Here is a 12,286-nt window from a genome sequence, read left to right on the forward strand (position 1 = left end):
ATTCAAGATCAGGAAGTAGCCGGCATATGCATGTGTGCACATATTCACATGTGCATACTCTTACGTCTTCATACCTTCCTGACCACCACTTCCTCCTAATGCACCCTCAGGAAGAGTGCGTTCCAAGAGTTGAAAACTAGCATCCCTCAGTTGCTCTTTTCTGCTCAGGTGGTTAACGGGCTGAAAACTACGGAACACACCTGTTTCAGGCTTCCCAAAAAAAGAGGCACTGTCCTTCCTCTGAGCCAGGTCACAATGAGGTCACCTTCATCAGTTTTGTTTCATAGCCAGAATCCACTGCATCCTCTATTTAGATATAATCTGCACTTTACTGCTATATGCTTTATATCCTGGCTTCTTCCAAAAGTAATCCAAGGCCTTTTATAGAACAAAACCATATACCTTGAGAAAGATGGTGCAGTTTGAAAGCCTCAAGGGTTTCTTCTTACATTAAGACAACAAGTTGTTTTCTTATTCACTATTTTCTTTGATGGGGAGAGGAAGAAAAAAACTGCACAAGCCCACACATTCTGATCCATGCATCCTTTATTCCATTACCAACCACTGTGCTGCATCCAAGCAACAGTACACAAACTGGCAATCAACCGCAGTCCAGTTGTACAACGATCTGAGGCTTACAGTACATTTAAGGCTTTTAAATTCGAAAAAAAAATTAAAACCAAAGAACCCCCAAATCCAACCCCTAACCAATACAAGTAGTATAGCAATGTTACGCATCTCCTATTTCTGATGCTTATTTGGCGCAACCTCCAGTGTCAAAACCCAAATAATTCCTAAACTAAAAAGATTAGTTTAGTGAAATTTTAATTACATAAATTCTTCAAAGCATAAACTTGGAATTTTTGTCTTGGAAATGTTATAAAATTTTTAATAGCAAAACATAGGAATAAAAACATATTAACAAAATGTATTCAATCATTTACATTACAAACAAGGAATTTGCAGTTCATTGTTGTAGCCTGACAAAAGAAATCATATCTACCATTAAGAATCTATGCACAATGTGATTGCAAATATGTACAGTACTTTAAAAAAGCCTACAAGGAGGACTTTACAGAAGGAAAGTCGGCTAGGCTCTTTGTTAAACCAACCAGACAATCAAAATATTAAAACTCTGTTGGCTAGTAATAAATTTACACTTAAAAAAACCCCTAGTTTCTTTTTGTTTAAGAATATTCCAGTTATATTTATATGGTTACAGTTGATGAAGCTGTACATGATAGTTCCAGTAAATTACCCTTCAGTTCATTTGTCCGGGGAAAGATCAGCATGTTAACAAAAAATAATAAAGGAATTTTCACCACACTAGCTTTCCAGTTACACTATCACAGCTTCACAAATGGATTGAACCCATGGATCCAGTGGCAGAAAGAGAGCTGCATGTCAAATACTGAGAACATTGGTGGAGACGGGGGCAAGTCCTGCATGAATGTCAGAAATGATGGGTAAGGCTGAGAAACAGATGCGAGGCTACTTTATACAGCACTAGAAAATTGTCCCTACATTCAGCTCTCATTCCCATTCCCGCAAGGTAATGAAGCTGGGAATCACGACTGTTCAGTTTAACGTGTTGTGTGAATTAGCAGAACCACCTCTAGATACAAAAGACTGAGATTTCATCAGCTCTTTGATTAGAACACCCTAAAGGTTGGGCACTTCTTCATGGTTATCAAGCCTTTACAGCTACCCAGTTAAAGCATGTGCAAAACAGAGGACTCTTCTGTTCACAGTAAATGAGGTAAGATCAAGTTGTTGTCTTCAGGAATTAGGAAGTTCGTGAGATATGAACTGTTTTAGTCTTTCTAGGTATTGTGCATAAAGCTCTATGTCATTATGCCCAGCCCCTTCAACCCAGAGGGGCTCCACGGCTCGAGGACAGCGCTCGTACATTGCTAGGCCATGGGAGAAATCAATGACCTCATCCTCTGTACCGTGAATGACCAACACAGGAGAGGTGACTTTTGATATCTTGTCAATGCTGCAAAACAGAAAGGGGGGAGGCAGAAAGAGGACTCCATTAGTTATGCTCACAGACAATACACATTGCATTTAATGATAAGTTAATAAATCTCCACAGGCAGGGAAATAACACCACGGGTTTTGTTTGTTTGTTTTGTTTTGTTTTGTTTTTAAATTAAGGACTTTATCTTTTAAAGCAGTTTTAGGTTCACAGCATAATTGAGAGGAAGGTACAGAGATTTCCCAGATACCTCCTTGTCCCCACACATGCACAGCCTCCCCGATTATCAATATCCCCTACCACAGCAGTATATTTGATGAACCTACATTAACATATCATAACAGTTTGGCTTTTTCTTGCTTTATTTTTTTCTGGTAATTTAGTTTTTTTTCTTAAATAAACTTTGCATTTTAGAATAATTTTGAATTTGCAGGAAAGGTGTAAAGAGAATACAGTGTATACAAAAATCAGCCAGGCATGGTGGCACATGCCTGTAATCTCAGCTACTCGGAAGAATGAGGCAGGAGAATTGCTTGAACTGGGAGTGGGAGGTTGCAGTGAGCTGAGATCGCACCACTGCACTCCAGCCTGGGCAACAGAGTGAGACTCTGTCTCAAAAAAAAAAAAAGAAAAGAAAAGAAAAAGATAATACAGTGCCCCGACATACTCCTAACACATTTCCTATAAGGTTAACATTGTACATTACCGTGATACATCTGTCAAAACTAAAACACCAACGTTGGTGCATTACTATGAACTAAACTCCAGACTTTATTTGGATTTCACTAGTTTTTCCACTAATGTCCTTTTTCTGTTCCAGGATCCAAACAATAATACCACACTGCATTTGGCTGTTGTGTTTGTTAAAGTATTTTATTAAAGACAGAACTCTTCAGAGCATCAGACTAGCAAACTAGTAACTACTATTTTTATATATTATTTTGTATATTATTTTTAGATTTTTTTATATTTATATATTATTTTTCAAAGAATTTAAAAAAGGGCCAGAACTTAACATATCAAATGAATGTCTCTTTGGAAAGCTGGACACTTAATCTGCTGCCATTCAAGTCTTCAGAATTCTGAAAGCTACCATCAGAATTGACTCAAAGATACACACCCCATTTCATAAAAGCAAGCGCCTCGTTTTAAAAAAATAAAAACTGTACTATTTAGCTTGAAAACTTATGTAATGCCTAGATTTTATTCCAAATGACTTCTCTACAAAAATCAAATCTACTCTCAAAGGATGAATATTTGAGGATCTTGAAAACAATATGCTTCAGGCTCTGAAAGCATATCCGAAAGAGGAATCCAAAAGACTTAAGCATTGGTTGAGCTGGGTGTGTAGGCGACTTCTCTGATCGGGATATCGGGATAACAGTCATTTCATCCACAAATAAATCAAGAGAAATGGCTCTCTCTCCATTCTGTCCTGCCAAAGAGCCTCTTGTAGTTTACTTCTCTTTCCATATTTGATCCTAGTCGAAGTTACAAAAGGATACCAATTAGTACTATTTGTGGGAATCTTTTTGTTAAAAGTAACAGCTAACATTTTTTAAACATTTACCATAGCCGGGTGCTTTGCACTGAACACACAAAATCTATTTTAATATTTAATGAAACACAGTGAGAGGAATGACCACCTCTGTTGTATCAAGGAGGAAACTGAAGCTCAGAGAGATTATTAAATAACAGGAATGAGGTCGTGGAGATAATAAAGAGCTCTAACATCAATTACACATTCCAAAGATCTACAGACAACTGTCATCTAGCCTTTATTAAAAACTCAGGAAGCCGCGGACCACTTCAAGACATCCCAGAAAGATTGCAAAACCTCATCAGCCACGTAATTTGCAAAGATCAGAGCCACTGTGGCAGTATTCAATTATGCACATTAGAAATCTTATTTGGAAACCTGCTTTCCCCCTATATTTAATTTTAAAGTGACTTCCTTTAAGAGAGTTCAATTATACTCAATTAAAAAGATATTTACTCAACAGTTACAATGGGCCTGGGACTATGCTCCACGCTGTAGCTTAGAAGAATCTCCACTGCCTGCAGGGTGTATTTAAAGTTGACTGCCATCATCTGATCCCAAGTGTAAAGGAGGTAAAAGAAAATAAACTATAAATGAAATACTAATCTGGATTCCTTTTCCTTTCTTAAAAATTTGTTTTAATATTGAAAGGAAATGTGAAAGTATCCTCCTTTAAGGAGAGGGACACAGATGATTCTGCCATTTGGCAACAATGGACATACTAAGAAAATGTTTACCAAATTCAAATTCAATTCATGATGAAAGTCAATGCAACCATTAATGGTTTGGAATCTATCATATTAATAATTTATGGCATTAAATATGACGATTTGTCTCCTTTGTTGTCTCCAATCACCAGCCTTTTAAAAAATTTTTTGAAGAGACAGGGTCTTGCTCTGTTGCCCAAGCTGGAGTAAAATAGTGTAATCCTGGCTCACTGCCACCTCAAAGTCCTGGGCTCAAGGAATCTTCCCACCCCAGCCTCCTGAGTAGCTGGGACTATAGATGTGTACCACTATGGCTGGCTAACTTGTTAATCTTTTTCTGTAGTGACAGGATCTTGCTGTGGTGTTGCCCAGGTTGGTCTTGTACTCCTGGTCTCAAATGATACTCCGGCCTTGGCCTCAAAAAGTGCTGGCATTACAGGTGTAAGCCACTGTGCCTGTCCTCCAATTACTGACCTTAATTCAATAAATTACTTAACCTCTCATTTCCTCATCTGTAAAATGAGCACAGTAATTGGACAAACATCTTTTTTTTTTTTCCTTTGGAGACAGAGTCTTGCTCTGTCACCTAGGCTGGAGTGAAGTGGCGCGATCTCGGCTCACTGCAACCTCCGCCTCCTGGGTTCAAGCAATTCTCATGCCTCAGCCTCCCCAGTAGCTGGGATTACAGGCGTGCACCACCATGCTTGTCTAATTTTTTTTTTTTGTATTTTTAGTAGAGACGGGGTTTCACCATGTTACCCAGGTTGGTTTCAAACTCCTGAATTCTGGCAATCCACCCTCCTCAGCCTCCCAAAGTACTGGGATTACAGGCGTGAGCAATCGTGCTCGGCTGACAACTTCTTAAGACTCTTGTAAAGATGAAGGGGGGCCATGAACATGAAATGCATAGCCCGATACTTGCCATACCAAATAAACTCAGACAAGATTAGTTGCTAATTTGTTGTTAATCATTTGCAATTTGTTGGGATGGCTGTATTTTAAGGTATATGCTAATTTAAAAGCCAGGAAAAAAAAAAAACCTATTAGTTTTGTTGCCAGGGTAACTCCCCGCATTGCTTCCCACAAACATGCTAAGTATCCGTCTTTCAGCAAACTGGCCTCTCATTACCAATTCAGCACAAATAAGGCCACATTTGAGAGGCACATTAGCCCTACTTAGCATTCCCAGCCACGCCACTAGAAATTTGCAGTGCAACTTTCCCATGAAGCCAAATCTCATTGAATCCTGGTACAAACTGCACAAAACTGAAGTTCACCCAAGGTGTTAACAGAAGGTTCCCTTCTGTGCAAGGAGACAGTCTGTATAATAGATGTTTATGTAACCAAACGATGATCTTTTATTTTTTTTCCAGTAATAGCAGGATGAAAGCAATTAATGGGTCAATCAAAAACCCTAAAGCTATGTCTTCTTTCTGCTGGGGTTTTTCTATAAAATGGCAACATAAGCTGGGCCAGTCCTGGGGTAACAATCCTAGGCCCCTTTAGCAAGCACTGTGGGAAAGGCCTAAGGGGCAAAATATTTTGTATTAAAAATACTTTCCTCATGCAGGCACCTCTGCAGGAGTGAGATCTTCTGGTCAAAGTGGTAGAGCAGAATAGGGGGTGGCAGGTGAGTTTGTTCATTTATACCATTCCTGCGGCTATTTACTGAAGATCAAAGCCTGGCTTGTCAAGTAACTCACTTTGCCTTTATTCTTCTATTTACAAAGATTAACTGAGCATGGTACCTTTTCCCTTACCTGTACTGTCCAACTGAAAAAGTAAGAGAAATTTCCAAACTGTGCTTGCTTGAAGTTTTTGAGTGTCTACACCACTAGTTGCCCCATCACACATATTGTATGCAGCTCAAGATTCAACAAGAAGTGTCTCTGAATGAATGAGTGGGTGCTGAACTGTAAGTTCCTTTAGGATGTATGGGTGCTGTTAAAAATCCTGTATATTAGAGCTCAATCAATTAACCCTAGGCGTCAGTATACTCAAGGTCCTTATACATCATCTGGGAGATTTGCACAAGTGAGTCAGGCCTGGGAGGATAAAATCTCTGGATAGTGTGTGTCATATTTGCTCCCACATGCCCTGTGGCACCCAGCACAGGGTCTGACGTATGGCTGCATTCAATAAATATTTACACAGCTAATGGGAGCATCAGATATAAACACGGTCATTGGCTGACTTACCACTTGTTGGACAAGCATGAACTTACCTGGGGAAAGCATCAAAGCAGTATGTTTTCCTGGTATCCGGAAAAGCCACACGCAAACCAGACATCAGAGGGGAATGGAGAATTACCGCTGCGCATTCATACCTCGAGGCCAAGTCTACCGTGGGGACAGTCCCAATGCTCTGACCATAGAGGATAATGTTCTCGGGACTCACGCCATACCTGGAGAAATCAGAGGTTGTATGCCATTAGCTAAGGTATGAAGAAAGAGAGAAAGGGACAGAGAAACCCGTATCTTAAACCCATTAAATTCCCACATCCACCAGCTTAAAACCGTATCATCTAACTTGTATACTTTAGTTTAAGATGAATGTGAGCCTGACAAAAACAAATGTTAGGGGCCTGTTTTGGTACTAAGTGACTATGATTCTGCCTTCCACAACATTTGCAAAAAACAATAAACATGATATTATTTTTCTGGCTAATTAAATATATGCTTTATAAATTTCATTTCAGTAGCTACAGAGATGGTCATCTCATTTCCTATTATTCCCCCTTTATATTTTCTTTGCTAATCATAAACACACTTCTGAAGTAAAAACAAAAGCAGGTTTGGCAAATTGCAATATTAAAAACTCGAAGCAAAGTTTTCATGATACAAAATATATTAACATTTATCAGAAAAAGATTTACTGGAAGACAATTAATTTGAAGACAATTATATTTTCTTTAGTCTCTCTCAGGGTTAAACCCTTCCAAGTCTTTCAATCCATCAGTGGGTTCTGATCCATTCTCTTCAAATTGTTAGCTAAGTAAAGGGCTGTGTGGAATACAGGCTTCATTTCCCAGCCTCCCTTGCAGCCTGGTGTGTGCAGAGACCTAAGTTCCAGCCAACCGCATGTCAGCAGAAGTGACACAAGCAAGCTCCAGGTCATGCTTTAAAGTGAATGGTGTGCTTTCCCCATCCCTTCCGCCTTCCTGGTGGTGGCAAGTAGATCACAGTGAGCCACCTCAGCCCATGCAGAAGGATGCGGCACCCTAGATATGATTGTGGAACAAAATAGAAGGAACCCGGGAAAATGCATGCTCTCTTATTATCCCACAAAGGATATCCAGAATATCTAAGGAGTGCTTAGAAATGAAAAAGAAAAAGACAAATAGGCGAAAGAAATGAAGACGAATATCTAATACACACATAGAAAGATGTGATAATTTCACTAGAACATGAAGATGCAAATTAAATCCATGAGTTACTATTTTATACCCAAACAACAGGCAAAAATGAAGAAGCCAGACAATGTTGAAAGATGGCAAGGACATGGAAAAGTGGAACGCCGTTACTTTGTAAATTAGTACAAGCACTTGGGAAAACAATTCAACATTATCTGGAAAAGTTGAAGCCAGTGAGCCAACGATTCTCCTTTTCCGAATAAATACGTATTGTAGCTTCAGGACAACATGAAATGCTTTCTGAAAACAGCCTTCAGTGAAAAAAACTATCAATCCACAGCTGATGGAAATGGCAGGATTTCAGCCCAACTTCCTCCCCTCCGAGCTCCACGAAACTCCATGGAAAAATGGAGGCCTCAAAGAAAGAATTCAGGGCATTGGAACATGCTTTATAGACAGCACCACACCTGGGTTGTGCCATGGAGAGAGGAATTAAACACATGGAGGTGAGGACTTTCTATGGGAGGCGTGCAACGCATAACCAATGCAGCAGCAGGAAAGCACCAGGCCGGCCAGCCGGCGGGGGATGTGCTAGGATAGCGTGAATTGGAAGCTAAAGGGTTACGGGCTGTCCTGGAGATGAGAGCCACTGGAGTGTCCAAGGGCGAGGTGACAATGGCAGGCAGGAGATGACAGCATGAAAAGGAAGCTGGGAGATCCGGCAGGGGACTATTAAGAATCATGCAGAAGAGAGGAAATAAAAGATTGTAACAAAAACAGCATCCGTCCTCCATTTCTAAAGTGAAGTGTCTGTGCGGCCCTGCAACTTGACACTATCCAATAAAACTGTGCCTATAGAAGAGGCCCCCAGATGCAGGTTTCTCCTGGCGTTCTTGCCTGGGGCTTCATTCCCGTTGGCGTAACAGGTTATTAAAAAATGGTCAGCACGGGCAGTTTTGGTGGGGAGGTTTGAGGAAACAACTGATACAGCAGCATCCTGTGCCCAAATCCACATCAGAGACCACGGATTTTCAAACAGAAAGCACCCTCCACGAGGACTAAATGGGGAGAGGGGTTAGAAAGGAACACTGTTCTCATGTCTCAATGCTGAAGGTAAGCCGTCCCAGGGATCTCCCCAGCAGCAACTGCCACCAAGACCCTTCTTTCATGGCCTGGGAGGGCTGTTTCAGCAGGAGTTCTTAACCTAAAGCCCAGGGAGTCTTTGGGGAGGGCATAAATAACATCAGGGGTCTCCTCCTCCCTCCACAATGTTCATCAGATTTTCAAAGTAGTCTACGACCCCAGAAAGCATATGGACCATGAGATATGGCATTACAGGGAGTCTGCAGACACCTGGAGAGAGAGAGCCTCCAATTTCCACATTTGGGGATGGGTTCTTTCCACAATGACCACTCTTGTGGACAGGGCATTCATTTTGCTATCAGTTATTTTTAAAAATCGTACGTAAATCAAAGAAAATATAAGAGGAGGAGAGAAGTGAAAACTGACGGCAGTTAATGAATGGCACACAGAAGATTAAGAGATGATTAATACTGAATATCAAAAATAAAGTAAAAGACTTCCAGGTAAAAATGGCAACCAGACTAGCCCTCACCTTCTTTGATAAAATCTGGTCTGAGAGGATTATATAGGATAACATTATCACAGTTATGAGGAAGTGTTCATTTTACTTCTCATGACGAGTCCAACATATGTTTTCAAGATCCTGTCTTCTATATAACATGCCATGGGACTTTACAAGCTCAGAGGTTGCACTGAATAAAGGAAGGAAGAGGCACTGACCCAAGAGGCACAGGCCAGCAGACGAGGCAGAGGGAAGCGCCCTGGCCATCAGGCAGGCAGCTCTTTCTCCTGCCAATGTCCTGGACCAGCCATCCTCAGAGATCATGACCTTCTTTAAATGCCTTCTGGAGAAGCTAGAGCTATTGTGCTTGAGGATTCTCAGTTCCTAGCCTTCAGTTCTCAGCACTAGGACACACCCAGTACCAGTCTCTACAAAGCCCACCTTTGATTCCAATGGACTCACATCCTTCATGACAACCAACTCAAAGTTTCACTGAAAAATGTCACCAGGAAAAACACAAAAAGCACTAGTCATAAAGAAAAAAAAAAGACAAAGTATTACATTAAAATTAAGAACTTCCAGTCATCAGAAGACACCCATAAGGAAGTGAAAGGACAAGCCACCAAGTGGGAAAATGTATTTGCCACAGAGCCTAGATCTAGCATATACAAATAACTACTACGAATGAATAAGACAACTGACTAAACAAGAAAAATAGAATTTCACAAAATGAGAAAAAAAGAGGGGAGGGAAAGACAGAGAAAGAGAAAAAAAGAGAAGAGTTATTAAACTTCATTAGTAAAAAAGAAAATGCAAATTAAAATAATCATGTGATAACTCTACACATTTATCAGATTGACAAAAATTCAAAAGCCTAACAATATTAAGTGTTGGCAAGGATGTGTACAAGAATGCTTATTCACTGTTGATGGGGATTTATGTTGATAGAATCAGTTCAGAAAAAGTTTGGCAATATTAAATGACATGATTTATTAGCACATACCCAGGAACCTAGCAGTTCTACTCCAAGATAAATTCAACACACAAATAAGTGCTTACATATACCAGAAATATCTACTAGACTGAGTGCATGTCTACACAGTTAGAGACAGCCCTAAGGTATATCAACAGCAGAGTGGATAAAGAAACTGTGGTATGGTTGTGCTGTAGAATATGTACATGGACACTAAAAGATTCATATTTTTATTTCAATAGTTTTGGGGATACAGGTGGTTTTTGGTTACGTGGATAAGTTCTTTCGTGGTAATTTCTGAGATTTTGGTGCACCCGTCACCACCAGTGAATCTTAAAGTCATGCTGTTAAGGCTGGGCATGATGGCTCACGCCTGTAATCCCAGCACTTTGGAAGGCCAAGGTGGGAAGATCACTTCAGACCAGTAGTTTGAGACCAGCCTGAGCAAAAAAGCAAGACCCCATCTCCACAAAATAGAAAAAATTAGCTGGGCAAAGTGGTATTACCTGTAGTCCAAACTACTTGGGAGGCTGAGGTGGGAGGATCACTTGGGCCCAGGAGGTCGAGGCTGCAGTGAGCAGTGTTCGTGCCACTGTACTCCAGCCTGGGTGACCCTCTTAAAAAAAAAAATGCTGTTAGGGAAAAGAGGCAGATACAACAGAACACATACTATGTGACGCCATTTACAAAAACTTAAACCTACCAAAATTAAACATCATTGTTTAGGGATATTTAATTGGGTGGTAAGCCTATAAAGAAAAGCAAGGAAGTGAATCACTAAAGTTAGGATAGTGATTACAGGCAAAAAGGGAAAGGGTCATCACTGGAGAGAAGCATGTCCTTCCTGGGGGTTGTAAATGCTGGGGATAGTCTATGTCACACCACAAGTGTTCCTTTTATAAGTCATTAAGCTGGATATCTGTGTTTTATGAACTTTTATGTATGGCAGTTATATTTCATGACAAAAAAATTCTTTAAAAGTTCACCAGATACTTCAGATATGGAGACAGCCCTCACAAAACTGTGACAACTCATGGTAGATTTTGTGCTAAAAATAAACCTCATAAGGCAACACCAGACCATTAAAAATGATGTCTCATAAAGAATTAACATGGGGAAACACTCGTTAATTTTAACAAAAAGCAATAAAACGGAGCTTACAAAAACAGGGTCACAATTACATTTCTAAAAAGAAACATTTACACGGAAAAGGGACTTGAAAGCAATACATGAAAATGTAATAACTGTTGTCTTCAGGTGGTGAGACTGAGTAGTTTTTCTTCTTTCAAATTTTCATTCCTAATTTCCTTTAGTTATTAGGCAGTGACTTGTTGGGAAAAAAGGGAAGCAGTATCGCTAGTCCTTTCTGTGTGGAGTCAGTAGGCATGCTGCTAACTGCCAGCGTTTTTCTAAGGGCTCAGAAAACAAGAGCGTGCTAAGTCAAACGCTCAGATTTGTTAGTACGGTGTTAAGGACTTTGTCATTGCTTTTTCCTGTCTTTACTATACTGTTTGACAACAAATGAGGAACCAAGGAGGTAGATAATTCTGTGAAAGTATCAGGATTTTTAGCAGAACAGTAAGAGGCCTCTGTTCTAACACCCGGTTTTAGCAGGTGAGGCCAACTCTTTTTACTGTAGTACTAGGATTTTTTTTTTCTATCAAAGTATTAGACTAGTGACCTCTATGCCAATGGTTCCAAAATGAGAAGTATCAGAATTACTTGGGAAATTATTATTATTATTATTTATTTATTTTTCATGTAAACTCCCTGGCTCTACACTTATTAATTCTGATCCAGTGGGTGTGTGGATTCTTCAAACTAAACACTGACTGACATTGGGCAAAAAGAGTTGGACTAGAGCCTAAGGCCCCTCTAGTTCTCAGATTAAATTACATAAAAGACAGAGGGGGGAAAAAGAGACAATGAATTAAGTTTGTGTGAAACATAGGTCAGTTTAACATCATAGCTTTAGAAAAAAGATAACAGGATCACGTGAAAAGTATTTTCTCAAAAACATTAACAGTTCCAAAGTCTAAAGCCTTTATTTTAGAATAAAACAGAAGTTAAACCCTACCAGTCTGGAATAAGGCAGTATTTTTGGGAGCAGCCAGAAACAATATAGGTGACACAGAAGACGTATTCATG

The 12,286-nt window shown here is 39.9% G+C and overlaps 1 protein-coding gene across 1 annotated transcript in view; it reads right to left on the reverse strand.

The window, feature by feature from the left end:
• Window positions 1–528: 528 nt before the first annotated feature.
• ABHD17C (abhydrolase domain containing 17C, depalmitoylase) overlaps window positions 529–12,286 on the reverse strand; it is a 61,381-nt gene continuing 49,623 nt past the window's right edge. Inside the window, exons 2-3 of the mRNA XM_032175257.2 lie at window positions 6,453–6,632; window positions 529–1,999 (exon numbers count right to left, since the gene is read on the reverse strand). Coding sequence (XP_032031148.1) covers window positions 1,780–1,999; window positions 6,453–6,632 — 400 coding nt within the window. The 3' untranslated portion in view covers window positions 529–1,779. The remainder of the gene's footprint in view (window positions 2,000–6,452; window positions 6,633–12,286) is intronic.

This window comes from Hylobates moloch, unplaced genomic scaffold (genome assembly GCF_009828535.3).
Source record: "Hylobates moloch isolate HMO894 unplaced genomic scaffold, HMol_V3 SCAFFOLD_14, whole genome shotgun sequence".
Classification (NCBI taxonomy): domain Eukaryota; kingdom Metazoa; phylum Chordata; class Mammalia; order Primates; family Hylobatidae; genus Hylobates; species Hylobates moloch.